This window comes from Oxyura jamaicensis, chromosome 3 (genome assembly GCF_011077185.1).
Source record: "Oxyura jamaicensis isolate SHBP4307 breed ruddy duck chromosome 3, BPBGC_Ojam_1.0, whole genome shotgun sequence".
NCBI classification, from domain to species: Eukaryota; Metazoa; Chordata; class Aves; order Anseriformes; family Anatidae; genus Oxyura; species Oxyura jamaicensis.
The window spans coordinates 27,274,223-27,297,250 of record NC_048895.1 but is presented as its reverse complement, the minus strand read 5'-3'; the positions used below and the strand labels follow the sequence as shown (position 1 = coordinate 27,297,250).

The window sequence follows — 23,028 nt, the reverse complement described above, 5'->3', positions numbered from 1 at the left end:
TTATATTTATCTTAGAAGATTCTTTTGCTTCCACGGCAATTCCCCATAGCTTATTTCTACACACACATATAGCCTCTCTGCTTTTCCTTTGCTAAATATTTTAGGATTTCATAGGATGTCTCCTCACAAAAGTCCACTAATAACTGTATTACAGTCCAACAATAACCTTTTTTTTTTTTTTTTAACAAAGTATAGTAGACAAATCTTTAACTAGTTTCTCACCTATTTTATAATTCTTCCACCGATCTCCAATCTTCTGCATTCAACATACCACATACCCCACTCAAGAAGAAAGATAATTTTGATGCTCAAGTGAATGAAGCAACTTTTGTATTGCAGAAAGATTATTAAGCCTATAGAGTGATAAATCTGAAGTGAGCATCACTGGGGTAAGAAGTCATCCTTGAAAGCAACGTATTGATGAGCACAGTACTAAAACACTGCACCATTTCTGCAGAAACAGCTTTGTAACAAAAGGGATACTTTGAAAGAGAACTCTGAGTCCCTTCTGTTATTTCTTTTCTCTTGCAGGTGGCCCAGGATTCCTTCTTGCCTTTCAGAAATTCAGCTCGTGTTTTTAGGCGGGTACCCACTTGAGTCTGAGAAGGCTCGTTGGCTTCTCTGTGCAACCACATCATATTCAGGGTAGTCCTATGCAAACCAAGTTGGGTGTCGGGTTCCCGGTTTACAGCTCAGACTTTGTTTTGAAGAAGGGCACCTAAGCTCTTTGCAGATCAGACTTCATCTTCAAAGCAATATAGTCTCATTCGCTTGACTCCGTATTTCTGCTACTGAACAGCAGCAGACGCAAACTGGCTTTGCACATAATTATCTGCCGTGTTTCTAAGTTCACTACCCAGTTAATTCACAATCCAGCAAAGCTGCTAAATAACACTGTTGTCTGTTCCTTTTGCTGTTTTCCAAGAATGCTGCACACTCCTTTATCCATTTAAATAAGAATAAATAAATAAACGCAAATGCAGTAGTTTTGGAGCAACGCTGAGATGATACTCAGTATTTATTCCATTATCACATTCCAATGTCCTGCATTTCCTTTGCTCTCTATTTAAACACGAACTAATATTTTCCATTTGTTTTCATTTTTACCCTTTTGACTTTTGCGCTTGACTTCAGTTGGTGATTAGTCCTTTCCCATTTCATTCCCTGAGGGCGCACTACTTATTCCTCATATGCTTTCTGAGATGTTTGTTCACTTGGGATAGGAAACCTTTCCTCTAGTTTTTCTTATTTGGAATAAAAAGTTCAACATATTTTTACCATATCTGAGTTACAGAAATTTATATTCTCTTCCACAATAAAGTTCCTGCTCTTGCACTTAGATTGGTGACTTGGAACCACTGTGATCTGACCTTTACCACTACGTTCCACTCAAACAGCTCATACAGTTTGCGCGACTTTTTGTAACGATTTAGCAGAATAACTGGTTCCTACTGTTACCTCTCCAGGAACTAAGCTCTCACAACAGGCCTGCAACCTCTGTTTCCCTCATAGAACCTTTAGCCCAACAATTTTGACATTGGATTACGGCTCTGTTGCACGTAAATAGGTATTTTTTTCCCCAATTTCCTTTCCAAGTGTGTGTAACCAGCCCTTCCCCGGGAGGCGCCCGCTGGCAGAGGGACACCTGCGGGCGCAGGTGGCGGTAGCTCTGACTGGAAATGGCGGCCGTGCCCGCCCTCCCCGGGGCGCTGCTCGTAGGCTCGGTTCTCTCGCTGCCGTGACACCCTCGAGGACAAGGGCTGTGGGGAATGGCCGCTAACGGCCACGCAGGCAACACAACCCCGCAGACAAGAGCCGGCTCGGCTCCCTCCTCCTCCAAGCTCCACGGAGCAAGCGGGCGCCCCGCAGCCCCCCGAGGGTGCGCGATGTCGCCGGTCGGGCACTGAGCTCCCCTCCGCGCTGCCCTCCCCGCCGGGCAGGCTGGGTAGCGTGCCGTGGTTACCGTTACTAGGCTGGCGGCGGGGAGCGATGGTGAAGGAAACTATCCGGGTGTACGCGCGGCTGAAGCCCTTAGGAAGGCGGCAGCAAGCGGGGGTACGAGGGGGAGCCGGGAGCGGCACTGCCGGGGGTGCCCGCGGCGGTGGCAGGAGAACGAGCCCGGGACCCCGCAGGCGGCCTCCGGCTGGGCAGGGGGGAAGCTGAGGGGTCGGCAAGCGAGAGACAGAGCCACCGGCCTGTTCCCTGTAGCTTTGGCGAGTGAATAAAATCACCAAGTGCAGAAACTGGAATGTTTTTGTGAGGGAGGGGGGCGGGCTCCACAGGGAAATCTTTTGGTGAGTGACAGGATTTCTGGATTAAACGTTGTTCTGAAGGAGGGGAATGCGTAGCGCCTGGTATTTGGCTGTCGTTACAAGGAATAATAAAAATAATGGAAGTGTTCCTCAGAAATAACGCGTTCCCTTTTGAAACAAGCTCCGTTCCTTCTGTAATAGTCTTTCCAAACCTATTCCTCCTTTTTTTTTTGGAGGGGTTTGCATTGTGTTCTGCACTTTGTTTATGGATAACAACTCTGGTATTAAGGTGATAATATTAAGCAAATTATGTAAACATGACTGCGTTTCTATTTCTTAGTGTAATGTTTATGTGACAACAAACAGGTCAGTGTTAGTATGTACTTGTTGAATGGTAGCTGAAGGAGAATATATGCTCACGTAGTAAGGACTCTTCTACAGTGAAAACTCCCTTCAAGTAGGGTGAATTATTCTGCTTTGCTATATTACTTTGAAATAGTGATTAGCTGCCATGGTATACCTAAAGGCTGCGCTCTTTTATTACTAAAATTTGTTAATTCATATCCATGCTTACTAGATCTATTCAGTTGATGATGAGAAATCTGTGTCCAGTCTGGAGATTATTGTGCCGCATGATTTAGCAGATGGGTTTGTCAATAATAAACGGGAGAACTACAAGTTCAAGTAAGTACAAGCCTTATCTTTGTGTAGAGATACAGATAGATCTATAGAATAAGATGAAAAACCTATCCCCCAAATTAAGTTTTAATTAATTTTTAATATAAAAGTAGTTTTATATTTATACTCCTCCCCTAACAAGATGAACACTGCAACGTATTATGTTCTACAGCTGAATGATTGTGATAATATTTGATAAAGTTCTGTTTTGTTTTGTTTTTTTCCCCTATCCATTGTATGTCATTATACATTTGAGTCTTATTTCAAAGATTGCATCTTCATTTATCAGTTCTTCGATTCTTACAGCTTGTTTTGAATTTGCCTTTGAGAAGTGAGCGCAGGGCTGTTGTTTTCTTGTGACCTAATGAGTTGGCATAGGCTGGCTAAAGATGTCTTTATGTTAAACACTCTGTTTAAAAACAATGTCTCAAACATAAGCAAAACAGTGTAAAAACAACAACCAAAAAGCAACAGATTGTTGAAAGAAACAAAACCTTCACACTAGAATGTAAATATTTTTTAGAAACTGAAAATATGTACCAGTATTATCAAACTTTTTTTTTTAATCTTTTTGACAGAAAGCTTAGAGGCAACATTTTAAAATCTTGCTGGTGAAGAAAGCTAGATGTATAACCACTTCTAATAAGTAGGCTGAGAATGTTTTTCCAAGTTAAATTTTCTTTATTTTTACAATATCAAATCAAGAAAGTTTGTTGGTTTATACTGTTAAAAAAAAGAGCCGCAGATAAATATCTGCAGCTCAGCCTGATGTCACTTCACATAAGCTAAAGAAATCTGTTCTGCTTGGGAAGTTAGGAGCTGTCTTCTCCAGCTGGATTTATATGCAAAACTATCTTAGATTGCAGATGCCAAGCCAGCTGTAATGAATGCTGACATTTTTTTTCTGTCTTTATAATTTATTAAAAACTCTGTAGAGATGGATTTTGAGAAATACTATGAGTTATTGTCCTTAAGGCAATACAAAAATGATGCTATGGATTAAGGATTTATGGATTTTTCCTCCATAAAACTCACACTTGCATGCAGTCTGTCTGTCCTGGTCAACTCAAACATTATTCTCCTTTGTTCTTACTTTCTCCTATGGAAATCAAACACCATTTTTTGAATGACTTTGCTAATTAAGGGTTAGCAGAATAGAATGTATGCCTCTGTATTTTATTTATCGCATGTGTTTGACATGTAGACAGAATCAGAATCACAGAATCACAGAACTTCTAGGTTGGAAGAGACCTCAAGATCATCGAGTCCAACCTCTAACCTAACACTAACAGTCCCCACTAAACCATATCCCTAAGCTCTACATCAAAATGTCTTTTGAAGACTTCCAGGGATGGTGACTCCACCACCTCCCTGGGCAGCCTGTTCCAATGCCTCACAACCCTTTCAGTAAAGAAGCTCTTCCTAACATCTAACCTAAAACTCCCCTGGCACAGAACACTGCATAATCCTTTGCAGTCCATGCTGCCTTTCTACATACCTGATATCCCCAGGACCTTTCTATATACCCTGTGAAGTTCTAGATGAATATGCCGTTCCAGATAGGACAGGCAACAAAGTAGGGCATGAGCAATCCAGGAAGTTCCTGGAGTACGTTGACTCCTGAACTTCCTAAAACTTGGTTAAAGAGCTAGTGAGGGTGAGAAGATCTGCTGCATCTTGTATTTCAAATATAGAACTAATCATGGATGTGAAAATCGAGGCAGCCTTGGCTGCAGTGGCGATGGGATGGTGAAACTTAGGATCCTGAGAAGAGGGAGCAAGGCAGAAAGCAAGATTGTAACTCTGGACTTTGTGAGAGCAAATTTTGGCCTCTTCAGGGACCTGCTTGAAAGAATCCGACGAGACACAGCCCTAGAGAGAGGCAAGGTCCAGGAGAGGCAGCTGTTTTTCAAGGATCACCTTCTTCAGGCTCAAGAACAGTCCATCCCAATGAGCAGGAAATGAAGCAGAGACAGCAGGAATGCATGCTGAAATGAGCTGAGCTGCTGGGCTCAGAGGGTTGTTATCAGGGGTACAAAGTCCAGGTGGATGCCAGTCACTAGTGGTACTAACTACTAGTTAGTAGTTAATATGGGGGTGCAATGCTATTTAACATCTTCATTAATGACCTGGATGATGGGACCAAGTATACCTCCAGCAAAATTTGCATGCAACACAGAGCTGAGATGGGTGGCTGATGCACAACCTGGTTGTGCTGCTGTTCAGAGGAACATTGAGTGGCCAGAGAAATAAGGCAGTAGGAATCTCATGAAGTTCAGCAAAGGGAAATGCTGAGTCCTGCTCCTGGAGAGGAAGAAATGTGCACCAGTACAGGCTTGTAGTTCACTGGATGGAAATCAGGTTTGCAGAAAAGTACCTAGATTGCTGTGTCTGGTTTTGGGCCCCAGGAAAGGGACACATAGATGTCTAAGGGACCAGAGCATCTGATGTATAAGAGGCTGAAATTGTTAGAAGAAAAGCTTACCAATTTCATCAAGGAAAGTAAAGAAGGTGGAGCTGTATGCTTCTCAGTGGTGCTTGGTAACAGGATGAGGGTTAATGGGCACAAACTGAAATATAGGAAATTCCATTCAAACAAGAAAAAAAACTTTTTTTTTTTTTTTTTTTTTTTTTTACTGAGAGGGTAAGCAAATACTGCCATGACTTGCCTGGATATGTTGTGGAGTCTCCATACATAGAGCAGGATTCTGTGCTATCAGGTTTTATTATCTCTAGTTGACCCTCCTTTGAGCAGGGGAATCGTAGATGATGATCCCTTCTGACCTCAAATATTCTATGATTCTGTAAGACAACTACAGATATTTTGTATAGGAATTGGAGGAGCAAAAAAAGTAAAAAAGTTAAATATTTCCTTGTGATGACTACAGTAAGCGTGCAACAGAAAGAAGGAACTAGTTATGAGAAAATGTGAGCCTGGCTATGCTGGTGGGACACTATTTAGTTGTAATGTAATCTATTTATTCAGGTTTCAGTGTGGTGCCAGTTACAAACACTGATTCTCTTGATAGATCTTAAATACAGATTATTTTTTTCTAAGCCACATCATGTTATCAGAGGATTTTATTGTGTAGATCTTGTCAATGCAGCACTGTGTACAGCCTATTTATATACAATAGCACAACAGCATGCTGTGGGTAAGACTACAGGGAAAACATTGTATTAAGTTATGTAAGCCTAATGATGTAAACATTGACTGTTACAAACACAAACAAAAACGTATGAATCAAACAGTGTTTTAAGATTGAGCAATTATTATTTGCTTAATTTTTTCAGATTCCAGAAAATTTTTGATCAAGAGGCAAAACAAGATGTGATTTTTGACAGCATTGCCAAACCAGTGGCAGAATGGTATGTTGTTCTTGCGAGTAATCGGGGTAACACAGGGTCAAAAATAGCTTTCACTGTATTACTTGGAGGAGAGCTGGCAAGTGTTTTACCCACTGTTGTAAAAACGTATTGATGTTTTAATTTTCCTAAATACTGACACATCTGGGAGATTCTGTATGTGGTAAGATTCCATCATAAAATCCTAGAATAGCACTGCTGCTGTTGCCTCTTGTTGTATAGGCATAGAAATCCATGTCTTACTAGTTTTTTGTCTATAATGTTGGAAGGGATCTCTGGAGGATGTTTGGTCTGACTCCCAAAAAGGATAAGCTTAACAAAAATCTTCTCTCCCTGTTTCATTGACTAGATACCCTGAGAACCAGCATCTGTGGCTATATTCTCAATTTTTGCTCATTATTACTGTCCTAATGTATAAGGTGGTGATTTTTGCAGTATATGTATTTTTTTCTCCTACATATAGTAATCAAATGATGGTTGTTTCAAAGTTTGGAAAGGCAAGCATTTAGGACCAATCTAGAAGGCTTCTTTACTCATTGTGTGGATTGAATGTCACTCTCAAGCAGGTGGATTTTCTAATATTCCACTCTGTGTTCAGCTTAGGCCCATAATGCTGAAGTCAGAACTAATTTTCTGCTGCAGGAAAATAGACGTCCTCAATTTGATACTTCAATCATTCTGATATTGTTCCTTGGATGTAAAAATATGCTTAACTCTTTATAATTCTGTTTTCCTGATTTTTTTTTTTTTTTCAAAACTCTTGCTTTTCCATCGATTTTCAGTCCTACACAAAACAGGAAGGGAATTGACATTGAAAATGAGCATCCAATGAAACTGATTCTTCACTAGAATAAGATAAATGCACTTTTTTTTTTTTTAATTCTTTGATGGAAAATTGATTTATTTGCATACCTGACTATACTATGTATAGCTTCTGGTTAACTCATTTACTTAAATGTAAGTATGGTTTTAACGATGACTGCAGGTATAAACTTCTTTTATATAATTGTGCTTGGAAAGAGAAAGGTTAAAACTCCTTGTTGCACACTAAAGATTGAATTATCCTCATTAAAACTCATAGTATCAAAGCTAACTAGCAACAGACAGGCTGATTTTTTTTTTTTCCATTTGGAGTGGTTCACTAGAATACGGAAGAGTTTTTCCAGTTGTAATTCAACTATGTAGTGCTCCAACAAACATGAATTTGTAGTGTTTTCCTTTATTTCAGTGTTGACAGATACGAGATTTCTATGCATCTATTTGATCCATAATGTAGACTTTAATTTTGAATGTTTTTTTTTTTTTTTTTTTTTTTAGTATCTAAATACTTAAATGCTATTGGAATTAATCATGTTTAGGCATACAATTAGGTCCAAATGGCTGTCTTTATTTTTAATGCTAAAGCTGATTTCTTGATTCAGTTAAGAATATGTAGATGTTGAAACCTCTAAATGTTAAGGTGTTAAGGCTTATATTCAAAATAATGTGTTTGTTGTTACTGATAATGCTGAAGGAAAATGTTGCTTGTGTTTTTAGGTTATACCTGAAGTATATTCCTGTTTCTCATCCTTTTCCTTCTTTTTTTTTTTTTTTTTACCTTTATTTAGGCAAAAATGTGTATTTGGAAATGTATTCATAGTCATGAAGTTCCTTTACTAACAGAGTCCATAATTGTTGCTGAAATGTATTTTACTCTATAGTTAATGACTCAATTTTCCTTTCCATTGTGGGGCAATAAGAATCATACTGTTACTTTGATAGACCACAGACTTTCATAGCAAAATTTTCATTCTTACTTATTTCTAAGTCAACATTCTCTTCCAGGGAAAAACTGTTGAAAATGCATTCATTTTGAATGTTGGAGTTACGTTAAGTGAATATTTTTTGTCTGTGTGTTGCCAGGGAAAAGTAGCAGGAAAGTATCAATGAAATAGTTCAGTGACATTTTGAGGCTCTTTGCCATGAATTCTTACAGTGATGAGAAAACTCATTTACACACTTGAATGCTCAGAAAAGAAATCTTGGGCATGGTTTAAACTAGAAACAGCAATGCAGTGTTCAGGACTCTAAAATCTTTCTAGTTTGTTCTTAGATGGATGAAAATTGGATGCAACTTTTTTTTTTTTTCTTTCCCCTCTCTTTTAAATTTGCTTTCTTTGATGTTGGGCCACTACTTTTCTCTCTAAAGCCAGTTACATTGTCATCCCGCCTGTGGTTTCACAGAGGCACCAGACATTAGTTCATTTAATTTACTTCTTAAGTCAAAAGTTGCAGTCTCTGTAAACCATTATAAGCATGTGATTTGCTTTATTTTATTATTATTATTATTCTATTTTGCTAACGCTTGAGTCATCTTTTATTTGGTTTCTTTTTTTCCCCTTCCTGTTCTTCCCTTTTCATTTTTAAATTTATATTCTTGATTTTTTTTCTTGTTCAGAGCCAACTTTAAGAGGCAGAACTAGCTCTTTGACTTTTTCAAAAGATGAGGAAATAAATAACATCCTTTTATAGTTTACTAACAGTTAAGCATTGCTCTAGTTCAACAGCTGAACCAAGTTGCACATAGTGTTTCAAACATTAATGTGATTATGATGAATACAATCAAACTGTGGAAAATCTTAGTGCTTTTCAATTAGTTTTGTTTTCAGTTCTGATATGGCTGATAATTTGTGTTGGCTTATTAAAGAATAACATCAAAAATGTTTCTCTTCAGACATAATCATGCAAATTAGAGACAGCCAAGCTATTTCTAGCCTAATAGTAGTCACTTAAGTTTTTAGTGAAGATCTTATAGCTTCCATGATAATGTTCTTGTTGCTGCACATTTAAGTTTCTTCTGGCATTCTACATTTATCTTAAGAACTACTGTTTGTATATGCAACCTACTGCCCTTTACTCTTTTTTTTTTTTCCTTCTGCAGCTTATTCATACAGAAAATGTAGTAAAAATAAAATGTTTTTATGCAAAATAATGTTGACTATATTTTGTAACGCATCTCTTAGCAGTTCTAGAAAATACTTTGCCAGTAATTTAAAATATTTGTAAAACATTTGAATTGCTAGATTGTCTTGAAATACAAAGCCACAGAGTATAAACTAAACATCCTACCAGGACGTTACTGGCTATATTAAATATGCATATAAAAATTCTTCTTTGCTTTTCTGTTACTATAATTTTCCTTCCTATGTGAATAAAATAATAAGTCTTTGGACTTGCTGTCCTTTTTTTTCCTCCTTTTTCTAACACCTCAGGGATTTACGTTTTACTAGGTAAACAAGGAAAATAGTATTTCTGCAAGTTTCTTCAAATTAATGGAACTTAATGGAACGTCAGTCAGTAAAAAGGATGCTGATTTTCACTCAAACTGTATATTCCTTTTGACTGTCTAATTCAGGCTAATTGAGAATAATGCTGAATATGCTTTACTTTCACAGGCTTCAATAGGGTTTTATATTAATAATCTGAAATTTGAACTGTTAGATGAGAAATTCCCTGAAACATGAAATCTGACTGAATTTGCAAGATTCTGCAATATATAATTTATTTTTTTTCCAAATAAAATGTTCCTGTATAAATTGTGACCTCTTTTATTGAATGTGGTAGAGTGCAAGAAATTCAGAGATTCTTAGATAATGTAGATTCTTATTTCTGATTTTTTGTGGTTCTTCATTGCTTTTAAAGCTAATTATTTGGGACAGATAAAAGCTATATATTTTCATCTCCTTATGGCAATGGGAACATTTTCTTTCTGCTTCTAATAGAAGCCCTTTTCATATATGGTACCTTAATATGAATTTCACCTAGCAAAGAGAATGTGGAATTAGTGGGAATATTCCTTTGATATTATATAGACTGCAGACTATTTCATGCTTCCAAATCTGATGCAATTTGTAGTCTTCTTGTAATGTTGCCCTTATATTGGGTGTGGACACGTACAACATGTCAGGTATTTAAAACAGCTTGTACTCTTAAAACTAAGTATTAAAACTAGTATTGAAATTATCTTCAGGAATAATTCTAAATATAATTGCAGGAACTATGTGATAGGAGAACAGAAAGTAAAAGGCATGATTATTTATTTATTATGTAATAGCCAGAAACCACCATCAAATTGGTTATTCATTGACAAAAAAGTATAGAACTTCTTCTCTTGAAGGGTCAAATTATGCACTTTTTTTTTTTTTTTAATGAGACTTTAAGTAGATACTAGCTTCCCTACCTGTATTTCCAGGTGCTTCACTGGGGACAATAGTGTATCTTCTAAGGAACATGATTCAGACTAAACTTTCTTATTTGGATTCATCTTACGTAGGCATTCCAAAATCTTGCTTATATACATTAATTCATCTATGTCCCTGTCCCACCGAGCTGTATTCTGATGTACAGTCTTCTCCCATATGAAATTTCTTTTACTGGAAATGCTAATGCTCCCTTACAAGAAGGGAAAAGTATTATATTTCCATTCTTAGTTGCATCAGCTTGAGTTATTTCAGTTCTCTGGTTAGACTTAATGGAATGAGAGAAAGAAAGTTGTCTTAGAAAAGAAAAGAACAAGTTGTATGCGCTGTCTGTGTTTCAAGGTTGTGTCTGAAAATACTGGCAAACAAAAATAGCATCATCAGTAATATATATGCACTTCACTTTTTTTCTTGTATAGCGCTTTTCCACATTACTGCCTACTAGATTTTTATAGATACATGGAGAAAAGAAGGTGTATTGTGTTAATAAGCAAAAAAAAAAAAAAAAAGTTTAATTAGTGTTAGGGAATAGGTATATTCCATCTAGACCACTTTTTAAAAATTATTATTTTATAAATGTTAAGCACCAAAAAATCCTCAATGAAAGATGAGAAATGTCTCTTAAAACAAATGTAGTATTTTTCAAGTGTTCATGTTGAGTGTTCTCATACAAATGAAAGAATTGTTGAAATTGAGTATTTTTAAGTCTTTTGGATACGTGTAAAGTATAGGATGCTGTTTCTCCACTGTTTTTACCCACGTCCCTTCTCTCTTCTGTCCTCCCCTTTGCTTTTAGGTTTGTTTTGCTCGGATGCAACATATTGCTTCTGCACTGTAGATAGTGTTGGCTGGTACAACAGGTTGCTGAGTGTCGTAATTGGAAAAAAAATAATTGTTTCCAATACAGTGAGTGCATGAGGACAGTTTTAGTATTGAGGTGCCAATAAAATGTCAGCTCATTGAAGTCATGATGCAAAATGAATAATTAAAATCCTGGAAGACGCTTGTGATACAAGTCACCTACCTGGCACAATGTCTCCCTAACCAGCTTAAAATCACTTGCTATTATCAACGTGATACAATAGCTACAAACAGCATCAAAGCTGGCATTTTCATAAAGACTTCTTAAATCTTCATGCTAATATGATTAAAATGGAGAATGCCTAGGAAAATAACTGTGCTTTAGTAGCAGTTGTTTTGCTTTCATTTGTTTGCTTTTGGTTTGTTTATTTGTTGCTGGTTTTGTGTGTGTGTGTTTTGTTTTTGTTCTTGTGTATCTGAAATGTTGATAAGGTGTAAGTATTAGACCTTATTATTTGTGGATTTTGTGGAAGGTGGTCATTGTTTACTAATTAAATGTTAGGCTTCTATGACCAAGTAGTTATTTTGGCCCCACTATGTTTGTGACACAGTGGGTTGGCTAACCTGCACTCAGGCACGCAGCACCGCTGTATTATTGCTAACGTGGGTAGCTTAGGCACAAAAATAACCAATAGAATCTATATACAGTGAAAGGACACTTACTTGTTGGTTGTAAGCTAGAAATAAAAACAGCTTAAAATATCCCCTAAATTGAGAAATTGGAGCAGGAATGATTGTAGCTCTTGAAAGCTTTTACATGTGTGAAGCAATAAAAAATAAAATAATAATAAAAAAAAATTTCATCTCAAACAGCCATTAGTCTTGTTTATTTTGACTTAAATTGCAGTTTAGACTTGTTCAAAAATGCTGCTTATTATAGGCTACAACTTGATAGGTTTGATCCAGAGTATATTTGTGTCACTTATCTTCAGCAGTGCTTAGGGTGAAATTTTAAATATATTTAAGAATTTAATTTAAAATAGGAAATTATATCACAGCTTGCTGTGTTAGGAAATCTCTTTTGAAATTTCTTGCACCAAGATCTCAGAAACACAGTTACATGCACATTTGGAAATTGGTGTTATTTTTGAAATATGAGGCATTACCGAAGCAGATTTGTTCCATAAATCTGGCAAAAGCATAAAGGAAAAAAAAATCATTCTGAGATACTTTATTTATTTTAATTAAAAAGAACTCTAATCTGAGCTCCAAATAATAGAAGATACCGAAGTGCAGAATCTTTGTAAAGACAAATTCTCCCTGAAAACTGATTTTCCAGATCCTGCTAATTAAATTTGTTCTTCTTTTTATCATAAATACCATGTGTGTGAGCTGGTTTTGCCAGGGTTATACTGATATGTTTATATATTTATTTATTTTACATATAAAATTATTGTGAATTAAAGTTTTCTGAGACAGGAAGAAGGAAAGAGAGGAGTTAGTGGTAAAATATTTAAGGCAGCAAGAACTGAGGGCTTACAAAATATAAAGATCAAAGTGTTTTCTACTTTTTTCAGTATTTTAATGTTTTCATAGCTGTTGAATGACCACCTACATTTACATTACCAGTCACTTAAAATGAAGTTTCAGAACTTAGGTTAAAATAATAGTAGGAATCTGAAATAAACTAGTAAAAGCAAAGTAATTCATTTTTTAAAGCTGTGATTTGTTTCTGATTCCTAGGCATTTCTCTTATCTATATATAACCACTCACAGAATTTTGTCTTTATTTAATAAGGCCTTTTCTCATCAAAGCATTTAAATATTTTTTTTATTTATTCAAATTATAGAATTAGTAAAAAGCTTTCACTTTGAACTTTTTCATTTTAAAGCAAAACAATAATAATAATTACAGATGTCTTAAATACATCTGTGTAAGTGATCTCTCTAATCCTTTTGAAGGCTGGTAGGTGTGTCTTGCCATAGAAGTCAAGTGTCAGAGCAAGCATATCTTTTTGCTTAAGCTTTGTATTCAGTGTTGCTGTGATGGCTTTTGGTGTTCTGGATAGGCTTCATCCACCAATTGCCAAGAAGAGATTTCAGCATTTGTCTCTAATATCTGCTAATGTCAAAAGTTTGAGAATAAGGTCAACACTATTTCCTCAGCTTTATTTTGTAGTGAATTGAGGTTTGGGGTAACAAAAAAGGAATCAAAATACTCTGACTTCCCAGAGAAAGGTTGTCCTATTGGTGGTTATAAACTGATGCTTTGAGACCGATCTGAACTAAAACAGAGTTTTTGTGTGTTTTTAGGGATTGGTAAGGACTATTTACATTTTCCTTCCACTGAAAATGATTTTGTGTGAATTATGCCTACTGCTAACATACTCTCTTAAATTCATATAATTAGGTTGGCAGGGATCTCTGTAGGTCATCTGGTTCAGTCTCCTGAGTGGAGCAAGACAAGCTTCAGAGTTCTATCAGGTTGCTCAGACCCAGTAGAGCTCTGAAAATATCCAGAGATGGGGATTCTAGAACCCATCTGGACACCAGTTCTGGGGTTTAACTGCTCTCACTGTGGAGAACATTTTTGTTATACCCACTTGGAATTTCCTCTTGTACAGCTTGTGACCACTGCCTCTTGTACTACCACTGTAAGCCTCTTCTTTGTGATGGTCCATTATGTAATGGAAGATGATAATTAGGTACACGTATAGTCTTCTAATCTCCAGGCTGACAAAAACAGCTTCCTCAAGCTTCCCCTCAAGTTATGTACTTCGACCTGAACAAAGTTGGTTCTGTCAGGCTCTCTCCAGTGTCTTTATAGAATCCTTCTTGGACTGGGGAGTCCAGAACTGAACACAGAACTCATTTGAAAGTTCATTTTTTTTAAAGATCTTGTAGTTTCATGCTAACTGTTGTGTTTGATTCAACAAAACATACTCAGTGTAACAGCAGAGGAAGCAGACTTCTTTGTTATACTTAGGCACAAACCAGCCTGCAGTCATATTAACAATGAGCACAGAAACAAATGAAAAGTTCTGTGTTCATAAACTTTAAATAGAACAAATGATCATCATGGTAAATTAAAACAAAATGTACTCAGAAAAACCAACCACAACAAAACAACCTCAGTCTGCTTTCAACCTCTGTCTGCTGTCACAGGGTTTTATGCCACTCTTTATATTGTCTCAGATACTCAAGGACAAAGTACTAAATGCTATTTTGAACTGCTGTAACTACCCATAAATTGTCAAGCTCCTGCTTGAGGAGTTTTTCACTTAAAGAATGTTAACCAGTTGTAAACGTAATGGATCTATCAATTTAAGTACAATTGCTTGTATGAGTTAGACTTCTGTATCACGCCTTTCATTTAGGAATTATGCATCTTCCAGGCATGAGGTAAGTCTGCTGAGTGACTGAAAATGTCAGTACATATCTTTGTAACAGACATTTATTTAAACAGGAATCTAAATTGATATTTCTAACAAAAAGTTAGTTTCTTGGTGTGCATAGTTTTTTAATTGCCACTACTTATGACTAAGTTAGAAAGTTCAAGTTAACTAATAACTGAGTAAGAAACCTTGAGGAAAAAAACAATGTGGCCTTGCTCTTTTTTAATAATGTTCATAGATCAGTTTGTACTACAAAGAGGAGTGATAATTGGTACAGAGTTGTACCATCAGCTCTTGCTTAGCAAGGGGAGAGGCAGGGTCCCTTAATATAATAATAATAATAAAAAACTATAATTCACTGAAGCCTCGAGTCTAGTCTTGTTTTCACACGATTATATCAGCTAGTCTAATAAAATATACAACCTCTCTTTAAAATTGCTGTTTTTTCTTATATTGTTTGACCATCATAGTTTCAGGTACAGTGTTGTAGCATTGGTTTAACCTTCAGTCTTATTGGTTGTCTTATATGTACTGACCATTTCATATCAACTATTTTTTTCTCTACGCTGTGGGTTTTTAATGACTGTCTTGTCATTGATGAGGAGACTTTTAAAATAGCACAGGTTCAATATTTTATCAATGATTTGATTTTTTTTCCCATCAGTTCCTTGAAGTCCAAAGGGCAGAAGACGAAGCATGTTATAACTCCATTTCCATAAAGTCAAAACTTCTGTCTTCTTGAGAAAGTATCATTACATAAGCTTTTGCATAGCAGATTTAAGGCAATTAAACAGTATTAAGGTTGTGCTGAAAATGGAATAATTAAGGGACGTTTACTTCAGCTTGCTGCTTGCTTTTTTTATGTCTCTTCTCCCAAGCAAGACAAGTATTAAAAAGACTATTCCAAAATAATGGAAAAAACTATCTCAAAACTCTTGTAGAATGCATATTGGGGCTTCTTAAAGTATCAGAAGTGCTTTTGATACATGCAGATATGTTTAAATACTGTAGTGGGTTTACGTATTTACACCAGCAAAAACAAATCTGCATCAAATTGTCCTGCAGTGTGGACCTCATTTAAAACTCAGTGAGATTATTGGAAAGGTGGTCATTGACTGGAAGGAGCTTTGGATAATGGTCTTGCTATATAATACTTTGCAGGAATCTTTCTCAGTGTACTTTCTAAACCTCTACTGGTTATTTCAGTTTTTTTTTTTTTTTTTTTTTAAGTATTGAAAAGTATTACCATTTCTGTTTCAACGATTGTTAGTGCGGAAGAATTTCACGGTAGCATGTCACAGGTTGCAGGTAGAACTTGAAAATGTTTTGCTTGTCCTGTGACGGCATGCTAAATTGTGTTACTGTCATAATATATGGCTAAGCATATATAGCAGTGTGATCAAGTTAATCTCCTTCGTCAGTTTTGTGCTTAAACCACCTTTTATTTGAAAAAGGTGTGATATCACTTGTATGGTAAAAGGAGGACATATTTGCGTTTAAAAAATGTTGCTGATTAATTTTGTATGGTCAAGCACAAGCTTTTGTAATTATAAAAACCAAGAGCAGTTTTTCAGTACTTAACTAGAAGAGATGCATTCAGTTCTTAGAGTAAAATGTAAGAAAAGATCTAACCTTTTTCCATGTTAAAATCATCTTGAAGTGAACATATAATTACATTGGAAATAATATTTCAGAATAAAAGAAGACTTAGGACTATAGTGAAACGGTATTCCTTCAAAGATTAGGGGTTGATTGCCCACACTTCATGTCATTATTTCATTAAAATTGGTATTATCTGTTGATACAAATGCTACAAATGCATGCCTGCACGTTCCAGCATGTAAGAAAAAAGAATTGTCTGAATGTGCTAACACAGTGAAACAAAGGTACAATTTGGACAAATTTTGGTCATTGTATTTTAAAGTCTGTTCTTTTCTATAGTGGGCCTTACAGTTCTGAGCTTGATATTTATTAAGAAAAAAAGATGACCCTCCAGGAAAACTGTCATGCAACAGGAGCAACTTTGCTGCAATATGCCATAGACAGATTCCTCCAACAATATTTTAGCTAATCTGTCTGGAAGTAGTCCACGAAGTTCTGAACAGGGAGCTGTAAAACATTGCATAAGTTCATGAAAGATCTTTTCAGCAAAGCTTCTCCTTGGATTATGTGCCTTTGATGTGTTTTGTTTGAAGTAGTTAAGAGACAATTTAGTCAATAAAATGTATCCTTAACTATGCTAAAACTCAGCTTCCTGGAGGGGGAGAAACAGGCAAAAAAGTTATAGACATTGTGATACGGCAAGTTCTGAATATTGTGGACAGAGCGGGTATGAATGAAACTATCCTAGTATATGATCTTTATGTATGTCTTCAGAATGTTGCCATCAATAACCACATCAACCCATTTACTTTGAAATACTAAGTTTAACAAAGTTTTGGGATTTGTGTTCAGAGAATCTGATGTGTAATGCATGCTTTGCCTTGGTGAGTAAATTTTGCAGAAATGTCAGAAAAGAGCAGCTGATTCTCTACAGCATTTCCAAGTAGAGAATCAGGTCCAACACTGTAAAGGGACAGCTTTAATTTGCAGATGAGAATCTTCAAGGGTCCTTTTGGATTATGGATTCAATTCTTGGTGGATGCTCTGTAGAAAATACACTTCTTTTCCTATCATCTCATAATGATGAGATGGTGTTGCCAACTGTTTTAGGTACCTGTCGTCATTACATTTCATGATGAAAGGGAAAATGTATTTTCAACTCAGTGTGCCAACTCAGCATCTGTGAGGCCTTTCACTTCATAAACAATAATTCTGCAGTGTAGTTTAAGTATAACATTATGGGTGCCTAAAGGGATATGATGCCTCCTATATTTTTATTTTTGTAAAGGAATTGTGCATCTTAGGTTGAAATCAATAAATGCCAATCTTAAGAATTCTGTGTACTTAGTAAATAGATTTTGTTTTTTGATTTATCAATTGATTAGGTATTTGTCCACCTAAATATATTGATACTATTTGATTGTTAAACTCCTTGGGACAACAAACTATAAGTAGATTGATAAGGCAGTTCAGTACTTAACTTTAACTTGAAAGTCTTCAAAGTGAAAAAGAGCAAAGTATATCCTTAACAAGTATTTGCGATGATAATAGTTTAGCCATAAGCCTCATTGCTCAAATATCCTGTTTTCCCATTGATTCCAATAAAGGTACCATAAAAGAAGCATGAGTTAATAACAGCAGGCATGGGTTTTATATGATTTAATTCACAGGTACACATTCAAGGTTTTGACTAGTATTCAGAATATTATATACGCATTTGTGGTTGTCTTTGGTTTTTAAATTTGTTCATTCGTAAACATGTACGTGTAGATGTAACCTTTAGTTCTGCTTAGTTCATAAGCTTTATCTCTATGACTCTTCCTTGACAGTTTTAATGTACTCTGAATGAAAGAAATGAGTGCAGTAAATCTGGACAGAATGCATTTTATATATTTATATATGTACATATTGCTTTAAAATCCAAGGTGATAGTTTCTCTATATATGTATATACACAGTATATACTATGTATACTATGTGTACTAATATATACTAGTCTCTATATACCATATATATATATATATATATATACACGCACACTATATAATATATAGAGACACTTTTACCTTGTATTTTAAAGTGGAACTCAGCACTGTATTCATAGCCAGCACCTTCATAATACATATATGCAATATGAATATTTCTTATAACTGCATTGGTCTACAGCAATACATTATTGACACTGATATGTTCACATATTTGACATTAGAATGTTTTCTGGAAAACTGTTTAGAGCTGCATTGATACATTGCAATATATATATGAATCAATTAAACTCACTGGCTTTTGTAGGTGTTTTGATAACATGTAATTTGACGTTTTATCCCATGTTTACATGTGTGGTGATCCTAATGGTGTCTTGTGAAGAACTGGGACCTCAAGTTAATGGTTTGCAGCCACATCTTTACCACTTTTTATTTTGGTACACATTGCAAAACACAGCTTTCTGCAGGAGCCGTGTCATAGTAATTGAAAAAAATACACCTTTAACAACTTTAAAGAAGAAGAGGAGTAAGACCAAGTGCAAGATCTAGAAGAGCTAAAGAACAGAGATGTAAAAGCAGAAAAACATTTGTAATGAGTTAGACCAAAGTTTCATCAACCTAGTATGTTATCTCTCACAGTGACTGTTTAAAAAAAAAGGGGGGGGAGGGGAGGGAGGGTAAACATGTAGAGCTACTTTTACGAAATATTCTGTTAGCCTCTAGTCAGTTGTAGTGTAGAGGCTTTCTGAAACAGAAGTGACTTCTGGGTGCGTTAGCCACCAGAGGATTTCTTTTTCAGGAGTTAGTCTAGTCTATGCTGACGCCTGTGTGAACTTTTAGCATCCACAACATCCCATTGCAGAGTTCTGTAGCTTAACTGCATTTTGCATGAAGAATCATTTCCTCTTGCTTGTTTTGAACCTGCCATCTGTGAGGTTCTTTTGATACCCCCTACCTTCTGACAACTCATTACTGTCTTCAGTGTTCAGATACTATGGTGGTGGGCACTATAAATTCTTAAGACAAATGAATGAGGTGTTTTCTAGTAATGCTTGTTTTGATTTTTAACATCTGGAATCTAAAATCTATGTACGCTGTCTTTGGGCAGTTTGGTCCTTGGAAGCAGATGGCTGTAGTTCCTTTCAGGGTGTTTCTGCTTTTTTCTGTCATCCTACTGTAATGGATTAAAATAAGCAATTTGGCAACTACTCAGGCCTTTAAATAAACTTTAATATGCTGGGGAGCCATTGCATGTCTTGTGGCGCCAGACCAGCAGCTATCTATATGTGGTTCTATTTCTCTTATGCAAGGGTTATTTGCCCCTTTTCATTTCCAAACAAAATGCAAAAGAGTAATTTTAGCCTTTCTCTTTCTTCGTGCCAAATTAGTAGGTCCTTAAGCATAGTAAATCAAATTCAGAGTAGATTTTGCTTCTGATAAGCTTTATTATGAAAATAATTCCTTATGGATTACTTTATGCCTTTTCTAATATATTTTGACTTTTCTCTTAGATTTTCTTTCATATATTTTTATATACGTTTTGTCAAGATATACTGAAATTGTAAAAAACAAACAAAAAAAACAGACAAATTTAGGAAAAGTTTTGTAAATGATGGCTGCTGAAAGGAAGGAGAAAAGTCTGATGTGCTTTAATCTGACTTTTCTATTTATATTCTTTAGGCTGTTGTGACTTCTGGTTTAGTTAGCCATCTGACTATTACAGTCAGTAACAGATTTCATCATTGTATTTAAGTTGTAATTCTAATAATTTTTGAGAATTTTATTTGGTCTTTTTTTTCTTTACAGAGAAGTGAAAAATCAAAATAATTGTACTTTATCACTTATACCTTGTTGTTTATAACGTGTGTGTATGTGTATATATATACATATATATATATATATATGGTGTGTGAACAGGGTGAAGTATAAGATGTTAGAGAACTTTAAATATTTTTCAAGGTCAGGGCACTTCACGATAATTAACAAGAAATAGGTTCAGAAATGTGGAAAAATATTTTTAGTAATTCTATCTTTTGAGACAGCTGTACAAGGGAAGCACATGATAGTCAACTAAGTATCAATAGAAATTTTAAATGGATACATGAAATTTTAGTTTTAATATCAAGGGAAGATGAAATGTATTTATATTTCATGTCAGCCCATCAAAGAGGTCTTACTTGAAAAAAATGCCAGTCTCTTTTCACAAATGGTACAAGAAACTTTGCCATATATTAAGAAAAGAAATGCTGTATAATTCCTTCAAATTACACTGATTTATCAGTAGTGGAATCTAGATCAAAATAATTTGGGAGAGTGCTTTCTGTTTGTTGTGATAAAAGAAAGGGCTTTTAACACAAAATCAGGACCAAGTATATTCTGTCGTACCATGGAAGTAGTTTGCTGAGTCATGGCTGATGTGCTCCATGCCATCTACAGCCAAGTCTGACATTTCCTTCCGAGTGTGCAGCTGTATCACTATTCTTAAGCTTATCTACTGTTTGGTGGAAGTCAGGTTGAAGAGAATGGTGACAGTATTATGATTTACAGAGAAAAACATTTTAACTCTTGCTAGGCCTTTCTTCAAGTAAGAAATGTGGAAAAATATGATCACATCTGAATGTCATTTCAGGCTAAGTACATTCTATTGAATCTAGAATAAGTAGTGTGAAGTGTGATCCTGTATTACTGAAGACAGCTTCTATGTATTTAAGAATTACTGTAAGTTGTATTTTGTTTCTGTACAAAGTCGATCGTGGAAAATAAATTATGCCATAGATAGTAATTTTCTTTCTTACTATTCTGCAGTGCTTTGGCAGGATATAATGGTACCATCTTTGCCTATGGTCAGACAGGCAGTGGCAAAACTTTTACAATCACAGGAGGAGCTGAACGTTACAGTGATCGAGGCATCATTCCTAGAACTCTGTCTTACATTTTTGATCAATTGCAGAAGGTATGGGACATTGTCTTCTGATTATTTTTAACATCTGGTTTATACTTAATATTCTTTATATACTTTAGCTTATATACTTTATATAGTTTAATACATAGCTATATTGCAAATGGCTGCTTTTATAATAGTGTTAGAGGAAGCCCTAAAATTATTGCTTCAGAAATGCTGAAGAAAGCATCTAACTTGGCATGAAATGTTATGCAGTAATAAATTGCTTGTAGTGTTGATTATGTGCTTCATTGCACTAAAAATCATGGGCATGAGTGACATTTTTTTTTGAGAGTTTTTTTCTAGTTTTTAAAACCATGCTATTCTTACTTGGTGCGATATACATTCAGATCACATAATCCCTTCTACTTGTCTTATCTTCACTGCTCCAATCTGTTTTTTTGTATTCTATGTGTTGCATTACACATCATATAAAAATTGCTCTGATTTGCATGCAACTGTAAACCAACAATACTGTATAAAAGATGGACTTTTTTTCATTCTTTATAAGTTACCTAATTTATTTGTGCTGAGTGATGCTCAAAATAAAATAATTAAATGAATAGTAAGCATTTTAAATATTCAGCATATTTGGATGTTTGTGTTTTACTTATTAGATAAAATATATTATAGAATGATAATATTAAATACATCTAGTTATGGAAAAAAAAAATACAAGTCAGTGAAGCAGGATTCAAAAGAGAATAGAATAGAATAGAATAGTTCAGTTATCTGTATCAATTTTCCCTGTCTGCTGTTTTCCCTTCATCTTCAACTATGCACTTGTATGGAATGTTTTTCTGTATGTGATATTAATAAACTGATTCATTCAATATAGTTGGCTATAAAGTGGCCATATATTAGGCCCATGTCTTAACATAATTACACATGTATAATATATGTACATTATTATATATAATACATTATATATAATAAGTAAAGATGTAAAAAGTAAAAATGTCACGAACATTTATTATTATTATTATTGTAACGATTCCTAATGCATTCTTTTCAAATTTAAAAAAAAAAAATCCTTTTACAGTATCACTACATAAATACCAGTTAACAGTGTCTAGAAAAACACTTTCAATGGTAATAAATTGTGTTCTGAAAACCAGTTTTGCACGTGCTTTACACTTGACACTTCTAGTGGAGAAATAGTCACTCCACCTGTATAAATATGGATTTGGTTTCACAAAAAAGGTTTAGCAGTAGTAACTACTAGAAATAACTGTATGCTTCTGTCTGTTCCTTTTTTTCCTCATCTTACTGTATTTCTGAGTCTTAGAGTTCTGTCCCAGTTATTTCTTAATGTTTTTCTATTCATTTTTTCTAAAATACTCTACAGAAGATTTTCCTGCCAGTTACTCAGTGCCACTGTTGTTTGATTGCTGAATTTAACATAACTGTCAGGGTGAAACATATGCCTCTAGTGTAAAGCTAAACCTAAGAGCTATATATACATTTACTTTTTAGATAAATCCAGTGATGTAAAAGTGAATAGTGTGAATGGTCCATTTCAACAACTGTAGTTGTGCCAAGCAGAAGTGGGGAGGGAAACAAGACTCAAAATAGTTATGTGAATACACAAATTAAAATACCTTGCAAAAATCATAAGTGTAATAGTTGCACTTAAAAATTAACTAAACTGACCATTGTACCCCACTGAATCTGAAATCTTGTACTCTTTTTCAATGAATCAAAATAAATAAATAAATAAACTGTTACCTCCTGTGTAAAAATGTCATCATGCTATAGAGACAGAAAACTT

General features: G+C 35.2%; 1 protein-coding gene across 4 annotated transcripts in view; it reads left to right on the top strand.

Moving 5' to 3' along the window:
- Positions 1-1,554: 1,554 nt before the first annotated feature.
- KIF6 (kinesin family member 6) overlaps positions 1,555-23,028 on the top strand; it is a 170,137-nt gene continuing 148,663 nt past the window's right edge. For 2 of the 4 annotated variants that reach the window (XM_035323277.1, XM_035323278.1), the window contains exons 1-4: positions 1,816-2,055; positions 2,830-2,936; positions 6,225-6,299; positions 21,122-21,269. In XM_035323277.1, coding sequence (XP_035179168.1) covers positions 1,990-2,055; positions 2,830-2,936; positions 6,225-6,299; positions 21,122-21,269 — 396 coding nt within the window. In that variant the 5' untranslated portion in view covers positions 1,816-1,989. Of the gene's footprint in view, positions 1,560-1,815; positions 2,056-2,829; positions 2,937-6,224; positions 6,300-21,121; positions 21,270-23,028 lie in introns of those variants that run through there. The other 2 variants (XM_035323279.1, XM_035323276.1) reach the window with 2 other exon arrangements.